Genomic DNA, 11,481 nt, shown 5'->3' with positions numbered 1-11,481 from the left:
AAACTACAAACTAAACAACCTTTTCGGTCTCTCAAAGTCTGACACATTAGGTAAACTATTAGGTAAAAACAAATTTTAAAAGTTCACAAAACAAGTTGCCACCTGTAATATATAAATTATGAACATTGCATACTTACAACAACACTAAGCAGTGTTACATCCTGGCACTTACGGGATTATCAAAATATAACTAATCACTGCAAAAAGTAAACAAAATATTTCTCTTCAGAAATCAGTAACCTTCAATGCCTGTTTGCGAGAATCCATTTCATTTATTGTGTCAAAATGTTTTAATCCACATTTGCCTTCACAAAACAGGAAAAGGAAAAACATTTTTAAACATATGCTGGTCAGGTAAATATCACGACACAAGCTCATCATTTCCAGTTTATGGTTCTCCTTCACACATACCTCAAAAAATAATAAAAGTAAAATATTTAATAATCACAATTTAAAAAACTTAAAGTATGCTACGCACTGTATTCAGAAATGTAAAAACTTTTCAATCCACATATAATCTTAAGAACCTGAAAGACAAGCACTATGGTATGTCTATCCTAGCATGTCATTCATTATATTTACAAAACATGTCCCTTCTATGGAAACCCACTCATCAAGATCAACAAAATGCTGCAATTACATCAACAGGAAAGCAGTCAAGGGCGATTGAAATAAATGTCCCTTGTTCCGGTGTTTCACTTGGACAAAAATATTTTACTCATTGATAACCTTCATCATGATTTGAAGAATGCAGAAACTGGCATGAGCATCCCTAACAAGTTACGGTCATGCACCAAAGCAGATGCATTTTGTTTGTATAGTTTTAACAGTACTTTGTCACGCTTTATCTTCTGTTGCTGACCCGTTAGGATTTGTTTTCTGGTCAGTTGCCTCTTCTTTCTCCTCTTCTGTTACTCCTACTTCCTCCTGTTTTGCTTGCTGTTTGCAGCTTTCTGAGCTGGTGACTGAACCCATCTGTTCTTTGTGGTTTTGGTTTGTATCAGACTTGACAATCTCTTGTAGGTTAAACTTTCTGAACAACATATAGTCCCGCACAACACTTACACAGCAGACATTCTTGATTATCTCAATTACAATTGAATATTCTGGATTAGTTAGGTCTACTTTGTTTTTGGGATTCATGTTGCTCACAAGTGCTATAAAAAAAAAGAACAGTGGTATTAAATAGAAAGGAAAAAAACAGCTTGAAAACCTGACATAACACTGATAAATTGAAATTTAAAAACTATATTAATGTACTAAACATCTGACAAAATGAATCTGTACAAATAGACAAGAAAGCATAAAAAAATTATTTTGCACCTGCGCAAGTCTACTCTCTTCAAACTGATTTTTAGGGACAGAAGGCATATTATCTTGTGTTCTCCTATTTTTCCTCACCCTTAGCAGATTTTCTCCATCAACCATTTCCTTCACCCACTTAGTTAAACACAGGGGAGTTCCTGGGAGCTGGAGTGTCTCCCTGCCAGAAACCAATGCTGGACAGGACACCTGTGTGTTGTAGTAGTGGATTAAACAACTTTGCAATTTAATCATTACTGTGCTTTATCTTGAATAAATGCTATGACAGAAGTATGGTGGTGCAGCTGCCTTACAACCCCAGTAGATGAGGTATGAATACTGGACTGGACATAGCCTATGTGGAGATTGCTTGTTCTCCCTGTATTTGAAATGATTTTCTCTAGACCTCCAAAGTTTTCCTCCAACATCTTAAAGACATTCCAAATTGGTTTAGTGAAAATGTGTGAAGTGAACCCCTATGTAGGATTGGTACCTTACACCAAATCATTTAAGGTTGGGCTCTTCCTTCTTTTATTCCTGCCCTGAATGAATGAATAAAATAAAGGATAGAAAAATGACAAATGCCAGACTAAAATAGAAGTTACAGGTGATGAACTTCTGTTTTCCATCCACAAAAGATACACAGGGCAACATGTTGATTTCTAAAAATTCTAATGTTGTTGTTTAATGCAGTCTCCTTTTAGCAATAAGAAGTGGGAAAATTAAACTGATGAAATAATAAATAAAATGCTGATTCTTGTAAATCTGCTTTGCATAATAAAATACTGTAGAATTTTTTTTTCAAAAACACTACCTTTAACATAATAAATAAAAACCTACTTTTTTTAATTTGGAGACTACTTCATAAAGATGTGTTTTAAATTACAGAAGTATTTCTAAGAATAAGCTTAACACAAAATCATTTTTTAAAGTTTGTCTATAATTATTTGGGAGAAAACACTTTCAATCCCATTTATTTTTCACTTCTCACATTTTATCCTTCATCAAAAGCTCCTCCTTTATCATGGTCTTTCACCCTACATCTTAGTGTTGTTCAGTCACGTTTTCATAGAAGTGGATAAAAAGGACTAAAAAAAAAAAAAAAAAAAAATCATACTTTGAAAGCATTTTCCTTATACAAATACACCAAAAAGTAATACTGTATCATGTATGTTAAATAATGTTATGTGATTTTATCAAGAGTACTAGAAATAATGGATGGAAGCTTTAAGGGGAAAGAAAAAAAATGTATGAATACAAAGCATATGCAAGGTTTATAAATACAAAACGTATAGCTAATACTAACCGGCTAATGTCTTGATCACCTCGTCCCTTTTCACATGGCTGTTATTTCGAGCTTTAAAGACAATCTGGAATGTTGCCTGGTTGGGAGCTTTGAACCAAGGCTCCAGAAATGTGGACATATATTTTTCCATATCCACAAGAAAAGCTTTGCAGGTCCCACTCACTGGCAGCATTCGGTAAATAACCCGGGATTTTCTCTTCTTTGTTGTGTGGAGTTCTTGAAGTATATGGTGCACAAGTTTCTCAGGATCTAAAAATAAAGATCTGATAGTTAACTCATCCATCCATCCATCCATTGTCTCCCGCTTATCCGAGGTCGGGTCGCGGGGGCAGCAGCTTGAGCAGAGATGCCCAGACTTCCCTCTCCCCGGCCACTTCTTCTAGCTCTTCCGGGAGAATCCCAAGGCGTTCCCAGGCCAGTTGAGAGACATAGTCCCTCCAGCGTGTCCTGGGTCTTCCCCGGGGCCTCCTCCCGGTTGGACGTGCCTGGAACACCTCACCAGGGAGGCGTCCAGGAGGCATCCTGATCAGATGCCCGAGCCACCTCATCTGACTCCTCTCGATGCGGAGGAGCAGCGGCTCTACTCTGAGCCCCTCCCGGATGACTGAGCTTCTCACCCTATCTTTAAGGGAAAGCCCAGACACCCTGCGGAGGAAACTCATTTCAGCCGCTTGTATTCGCGATCTCGTTCTTTCGGTCACTACCCATAGCTCATGACCATAGGTGAGGGTAGGAACATAGATCGACTGGTAAATTGAGAGCTTCGCCTTGCGGCTCAGATAGTTAACTCAACTAAAAGCTATTGTTAACAATTTTATCTTTTATTTATATCTGAAGAATTAAACAGAAAGCCCACTTACTAACCTACTATAACAAAATCAAACAAAAGAAATTCAGAAGGTATTTCACTAAATATTCTGAGAGGTGTTTGAAAATACATTGATATGAGATAAGAAACCATTTTAGGCCACATAGCTTCAAAACTCTTGATTTTGCTTCTGAGGCCTCTTGCACTGCCCTAGCACACACATCATGACATTCTGGTGCAATCAGGGACTTGGTTAAGTGTTTTCAATCTTGAAGTAACTTTAATTTTTGTTTTACTATATAAAAACAAAGATATCACATTTTTACTGTACAATATAATTATGAGTATTAGCAGATATATTAAAATACATGTTTTAATATCATTTTACAAAATCATGTAGTTTAAAACAGAGCCCAAATAGGCCTGTGGAAGCTGAAACAGCCTTCACAGACACATACCTGTAGACACCAACTCAAGTGATGTCAAAATTGCTATTGTTAACTGTTGGTTGTGGAGGTTCCATGGCTAAGTGTAGTTTATATTTCTTAAACATAAAAATATTAAAAGTAGAAGTAACTGTAGAGATAACATATATTATATATATATATATATATATATATATATATATATATATATATATGTATATATATGGAGTCTCAACCTAAAATCATTGTTTCCAATGGGCCATAATAAATAGCAGGTCATTGTGGCATTTCGACAATAAAATACATTGTGAGAGAAATACCCAGTGATTATAATCTGCAAATAAGAAAACCACAAGGTTGCTTTTGTGCAAATACTGAGCAGATGTTTATTCATTGTATGTATAGTTCAAAGGCTAACACAGCAACACTTAGGGAGGTGGTTTCCTCTTCAATGTATTCCTACATAAATTTAATGACTTTTTTACTTTCCTTACTTGCATTTTTTTACTTTTATGTTTACAAATATAACAAATAAACGAAACAACTTCAGGGAGCAAGAAAAATGACTTGGTGTGAAAGAGGTTTGCACAAGCCACTGAAATGACAAAAAGTTATTTGCTGCATGTGTAACCCTGACGTTTAACTCATTTATACTGAGGATTTTTTTTATCTTCAGGAGCAGCTACTGACTATGTAAACAGGAACATTTAAAAATCCAGTATATACACAATGAAGTAACCACTCTAAGTATGTTTGAAAGAGTAAATTATTCACCAACTTTAACGCAATTTTGAAAAATTCACCAAAAGTTTTTAAGTTGGAGTTTTTCAGGTTTCATAAATGTGTACAGCAATGCTCTGAGACATCTTAAAAGAAACTGAACCTTCATGACAAATTTCCTATCAGGTTACAACATAATTTTTCCACTGGGAGCCGAGTTGTGACATGCAAATGGACAGAAAGACATGATGAGACAGTAGGTGCTTTCACATTTTATGCAAACACACTTAAAAAAAAAAAAAACACACAAATTGTCTGGATCAAAACAAAACAAATAGCTACCAAGGGAAAAAGTAAAAAAAAAAAAAAAAAAAACTAGGAACCTGGGAATGCTTTTCAGGTTTTAATATCTTTTTTCGATAAATCATTGGATTAAAAAAAAAATACTAGTTACCTATATTTTGAGTTCTGACAAACACCACATTGTTCGCTCCACTATCCATAGCCTGAAATCTTCTCTGCTTCTTAGATATGGACAAATTAATCTGTTTTACTTCTTCTTTCAAAGAACTTTCAGCATCATCATCTTCCTCCTCTTCATCTTCACTGGATTTATTTTCTTCACCTTCAGTGAACTGCAAGTGTATGCAATGCAACTGTTACAAACTCCATCTATCCATAAAAAAAAGCTTCCAGTAGCACTGGCACAAGGTGGCAATAAATACTGGAGAGGAAAGCAGTTTACCATAGGACACACTTAGGCACTCACCCACCCTCATATCATGGCAATTTAGAGTGGCCTGTTAACCTAACAGGCCTGTCTTTTGGACACAGAATTAAAACCAGAGCATATGAAAGCCCATGCAGACACAGGAAAAAAACAGTAAACATCACATAGGCTGTGGTCTATTGAATTGTGTGGACACAATACTAGCTAATATTGTTGCCTCCCCTCTTACAATTTCAGAGCATTGCATTCTAAAAGCAAACCTGCAACCTTGTTGAGATAGCTTAATGGAGACTGATTTCTGATATTCCAGCTGTACCACAGAAAGAGAAGATACAAAATATTAACCCAAAAGTACCAGAGAATGTTTAATTGTGCTGTGCGATTTCAAGTTATTTGTCCAGGAATACCAGTCTTGAATCACAAAAAACATTTTTACACTTTCAAATTTACTGCAATTGCACGCACCTTTCTCTTAATAACTTTAATGCCTGCAGTTTCACTTGAAAACTGTGGCACTTAACCTGTCATTTACCGCATTTTAGCATTCCTGTTTTCCCTTTGAGCACAGATGGGAAGCTCATACTGTATAGCAAACTGTATTAACAGTAAATACTTTCCTTTGACTAGTCAAAATTGCATTCTGACAAGTAAACATGACATTTTGGAATTTAAAAAAAAAATCTTAAGTTTAATACCTGCACTATATTTCTGAATAGTCAAAAACAAAATACAAGATATCTGCAATTCAGAAATGACTAATCATAATGTGATTTTGAGCTGTTTATAAAGCACTTTGTGATCCATACAGCTAAGGCAGTGTTTCTTAAAGGAACTCTCCAACAAAAAACAGTTCTTTATTTAATTGTTACTTATCCTATGTGCTTTGTACTGACAGCAGAGTACAATTTTTAATATCATGTTTTCATGCAGAATAACAGAAAAATTTCTGATGTAATGATGACCACTTCTGTCCGGTGACAAACAACGTGAAGCCATCCATGGATATTTTTTTTTTTAATTCTCCAAGTAACTTGTGCCACATAATCCACATGTCCATTATCTCATAGTGCAAATTTCATTTTTAATCAGCGGACATTCTAATTATAGAGTGTTTTAATTACAGTCTAACATGTCAGAATTTCAAATGTAGATAATAAATATAAGAGTCAGCATAAGACATTAAATGTTAAAATACTTATTACCAGTATTTAAGTCTGTGCGGCTTTAAATGCTAATCCAGTTTGGGAATCCAAATTTTATGAAAAGACTGCTTTTTTAATTCTAATACCTGCAACAATATTTGTCATGCTAACTGCAAAACTGAATGTTTGTTCATTTTGGAACTTGCTTTTTCATAAAAAGACTAGTACAGATTCGTCAGGACTAGTAATTATATTAGTCCTTCACTATGCCAAAAATGTTGTGTTAAATTCTATCCATTGAACTGACATGATGTGGGTATGCTATATGGTAGAAAACGTCTTTTCTTTCTTGTTTTAACTGAAGGTTTAAGAATATATTCAATAAAAATTATTTTTCTTTACAATCTGGTAGTTCTCTGTATACAATTAAACAGCCGATTTGAAATATTTCTTTCCTTTAATTTTTTTTTACTTTTATTGATTTCAAAGCCTCATTAAGATTAATATGCTACTGATCAGTTAGAGATATGGTACGGTACTACATCTTACCTAGATCAGATTATTATACAGTTTTACTTTAAAATTCAACATCATGATTGTTGTATTTTCAATGAATTAAATAAAGGATGATAAATAGTTGCACATTAATAAAAACCTAGAAAGTTGAAAGCCTGAATGTTTGAAAATCTCAATAATATCCTTCCTCTTTTATACATATAAAATTAAAACTGTGTCCATTTAACTGTTGCCTTAGTATGTAAAAACAGGCAGATTAATATTTTATCAAACTCCAAGGGCGAATATGGACATTAAATGATAATACTTAAATTAACAAGGTTTTTTGTGTTTGAAATATTTAATAATTGGGTTAAACATGTTTCAAAATGTTAGGGAATGTGTGAAAATGTAATGTATGGAGCTATGTACACAACAGACCTCCACGGTTCAAATACCAGGCTCTGTAAACGGATAGGTTCAAAACTATAACCTGCACAAAGAACAGGCACATCAGTAGAATGTTGTACAAGTGTAATGTTTATGTACAGTGGTTAATATATAAAGACAAAATATTATCTTTCTGATACTACCACAGGCAAAAGTGAATAATCACTGATGGGAGAAGATCAACTGTGCTTTTGCCTTTATTAATATCTGTCAGAAAAGTAAGTACAGATTCTGCTCCTCTTAAATACTAAAAATTCCATTAAGGTAGTGTTTAATTTCTTAAGTGTATCCAAGTCTCTAAGCATACGTACCTTTTCAAGTCCATATAATTTATCAGCATATTCATTCAGCAGGCTGTAAGCCTCAGCTGTGCATTTCTTCTCTTTCATATTGCATGTGATCAATATTCCCTGCATTCCAACAGTAAGCTCATCGTAGTTCTTATACTTCTTAGCACAATTTGAGTACTGCTTCTTTTTTCTTTTCTTGGATTCCTCCACAGCAGCCATCCTTGTAAAAGCAAGTAGTCTTTAGAAAAAGAAAACTATTTAACAAAAAAATTCAGCTCTAAAAACCTTGAGCAAGTATAAAAAATACATTCTACCCTGAACATATTATTGGATTATAATATATTGTTTTAAAACTACAATCTAAAATCTTAAAAAGGATTGTTAATTGAATGTCTAAGTATTAAATCGTGACTGAATATACACACTTTTATCCAAGGTAACTTGCAACATTTGGGATTAAATTGTTTACGTTTCTTTAGTTTTTCCAGTGGGAGCAGTTAAAGTGACTTGCTCACATTCACAAAATGTGGGTTTATAGTGGGACTTAAACCCTTAACCTCAGTGTTCGAAGTCCAAAGCCTTAACCACCTGTCTATTTAACATTGATAGTGATTCATTTTGATGTTTTTCTACAACAGAAGTGTCAAACTTACCTCCTGGAAAGTGTGGCGGACGGCTGGGGATCCTGTCCAGCTGGGATGCCTGGAAGGACCAGGAAAGGGACAATACCTCCCCTGGGGCACAAGAGTGCAGCCTTCCTGGTCTGCATGGGGGCCACAGGATCACAGCTTAGAAGCTCAACCCTGTTGGGTCCCATGCAGACCAGGGCAGCTGCCCTCTCTTACCCCAGGGGAGGTATTGTCCCTCTCCCGGTCCTTCCAGGTGTCCCCCACAAAAGCTACTTGATCAGAAGCCAATCCTTGCCGTTAACAAGGTGTGTTGTTTCTATGGCACTATTACTCTACCATGTTAAACATTTTTAATAGTACATTGTACAATGTTTAATGCTGTACTTTATTCATGAAAATATTTTGAAGTCTGTAGTGGATTTAAATTTCATTTTCAGTTTATTAATTTTTCACTCTTATTTGTTTTTATGAGACAAGTACTTTAAGACAGGGATATTCCAATAGTTATGAGTAGGGGCCACTTTTTGAAAATGATAACAGGAAAGACACCCATCATTTTTTTTTATCAAGAAGCGAACAAAAATTTAAAAAAAAAAACTTATCCTTTGAGTATTTTTAGTTACTTTTGTAATTGCAAAGGGGTTAAAACCATTAGAAATTGCAGAACTTGAGCATCCCTTCATCATCAATAAGCTCTAATTTCACAATAAACACACAGCTTCATTCTAACTGAAACAAACAAGTATCTTTTTGTTCTGTGCTTAAGGACGTTGTTTCTTTTGAGAGACAAGTTAAAACTGACTGCTGGAACTAATTGGGCGGGACAAGTAAGAATAACTGGAACATTTTATAGACCTTCAAAGTGGCTATGAAAATGAAAATTCGAAATTATTTTTCTTTAACTAAAAGACAGAAACCAATCAAAGGAACTGCAAAAACCTACTCATGGGCCAAATTTGGCTGAGGGGCTGCTAACTGAATAGCCCTGCTTTAAGATGAAAACACAAGCATGAAAATGATAGCAAGTTAAAAGCCAACATCCGAATAAAAGAAGCAACCAATGAAACCGATGAAGGCTTGAATGTGTCTCATAGCAAACCAGCTAAACTCTGAAGGCACCAGAAGCAGCTGAAAACACCTAGAGAATGATGAATTCTGCACTAATCTTAAATTCAGTTTATTCTCTGCTTGTTGAGGGCACACTTATATGTTGTGTGTTCCAAGTCATGCAGCATTTACACCTTAGGTTTTAGGCCGACAAACAAAGATTTTTAAAGTTACAGTAATACCTTTACGAGCCATGTTTTCTTTTAATTTCCATTATATGCACTTCATCTATTTTTTAATTTTACAATGTGCAATTTCTATTTATTTTATTACTACCATGTGCACCTTACATTTTGCAGTTTTATTAACTTATATAGATTTTTAAAATTGACTTTATTCCATTTTTATTTCTTTTCTAGTTTCTAGAAATGTTTGTATTGTGTTGTTTTATTTGTATAATCTGTTATTATTGAAGATAAAAAAAGATTGCGTTTATTAAATTCTCCCTTATGATTTTATTATTTTAGACTTTGCACTACAGTAATGGTAATAAACTTTACCATGTCAAGACTCAGGGGAGAATGAGTTGGAGGGCTCCATGGAGTTTTTGGCCTAGGGCCTGCAGAATCCCTTGAATCGCCTCTGATTACACTACATTTTTCTATCAGTGCACAGCCTTCTGTTTTTGAAAAAGCTAACACTGTTGCCCACCTGCATATCGTCATTAAGTTCACAATACCAATTAACAATCAGTGTTAAGCACTTTTTGAAGTTAAAAAAGCAAAAATAAAATTCTAATTAGCCGATGGAGCCAAACCACGATTGAACAGAATAAAGTGCAAATTTTTCTATTGCAGATGGAGATGCTTCTTTTCAGAATGTGAAATGGATAGTGCTTTTGAGTGAGTAAAAGTAATTACTAACTTTTTTTGGTAGACAGTTATTCAAATCCACTGTATACTAAGGCAATACTAATTTTTGGCTTTGATGAAAATGATGAGCCGATATTTTTTTATTTTTTTACAGTTTTTAGCTTTGAAATAATCCATTTTAAATCATCTTTGCAACATTACCGAATACCGCTTTAGTACTAAGTTCTGCGGCAATCTCTTTCCCACCAACACTGTATGTACCATATTCAATAGTATGCAGCTTAACTGACGCAATAATGTTTAGATACATCCGATTAACCAATGCCATTATAACCGAGGCCCGTTGACTCTGAAAATTTCCCGGACTAAACAAGTTAGTTTTATTAATAAAACCCATTTGAAAAATTACATTTTACGATTTTTTCTTCTTTAAATACTACTTTCACTTGATTTTTATTGGTATCTTAATTTATGTAGTACTGTATTATCCTGTTTTAGGCGCACTGAACCTGCATCCTGATATATAATATATAGTCACAATATGAAATATCTTACATGGTATTATTTAATCAAACAAGTTTTAATACAACGGCATATCAAACTGTAATCATGCCAATTACATAGCACACGTGCCAGTTTTCTAGTACAAGTTTAACAATTCCACACGTATCTTTAAATTTTGCTGTCTGACAGCACATCATGCAAATTTCTACCAGACAAACAAAACATTTACATTAATGATAAGAGACTGTATTAACTATCATTGATTTCCAAAGAAGCTCAGTAAAAGCCGTTAATTACCTGAAAGGAACGCTTTCGACTGTTTAACACTAAACACATGGACCGCGTCGCTCAAATGACGCAACTTTGACGCGACAAAGTCGAAGGTTAGTCTCCACCCGCAACACTTCAATGTGGGCGGGAAGCTGCCGATCAAAATTTTAACCAATCACTTATAAGTAGGACTTTGTCAATCATACACTATCCACTAATCAGAAGTACTAGTTTGCGCGTGAGCCACACGATATTTTAAATTGCTACACATAACTGATATGGAATGAAGTGACACTGTTTAATACGTGGGTTATAATATATGTTACACAATTTAGTTCTTGCTTCTGCATGAGTTTCGAGAAAAGTTGTGCAAGAATTCTGTCATTTCTGAAGTTAGTGAGTGGGGAAAACGAACCCTTGCGTTTCTGAGTTAAGTCAGTTTTAAAATACTTCTTTGAAGGGGAGTTAACCTTTTCAAAACACTTACGTGC

General features: G+C 34.6%; 1 protein-coding gene across 2 annotated transcripts; it reads right to left on the bottom strand.

Annotated features, from left to right (window-relative positions):
- Positions 1-250: 250 nt before the first annotated feature.
- Positions 251-11,105, bottom strand: thumpd1 (THUMP domain containing 1). 2 transcript variants are annotated; one of them, XM_028813879.2, is made up of 5 exons: positions 11,018-11,105; positions 7,690-7,888; positions 5,016-5,196; positions 2,609-2,857; positions 251-1,157 (listed from the first exon to the last, which is right to left on the bottom strand). In XM_028813879.2, exons 2-5 carry the CDS (start codon positions 7,885-7,887, stop codon positions 838-840), a joined length of 948 nt encoding a protein of 315 aa, XP_028669712.1. In that variant the 5' UTR covers position 7,888; positions 11,018-11,105; the 3' UTR covers positions 251-837. The 2 variants fall into 2 exon arrangements, with proteins under 2 accessions (XP_028669712.1, XP_028669711.1); XM_028813878.2 differs by having other exon boundaries at positions 7,690-7,906; positions 11,018-11,096.
- Positions 11,106-11,481: the final 376 nt, after the last annotated feature.

This window comes from Erpetoichthys calabaricus, chromosome 11 (assembly GCF_900747795.2).
Source record: "Erpetoichthys calabaricus chromosome 11, fErpCal1.3, whole genome shotgun sequence".
Lineage (NCBI taxonomy): Eukaryota > Metazoa > Chordata > Cladistia > Polypteriformes > Polypteridae > Erpetoichthys > Erpetoichthys calabaricus.
The sequence above is the reverse complement of the archived record's forward strand: the minus strand, read 5'-3'. Positions and strand labels throughout refer to the sequence as shown.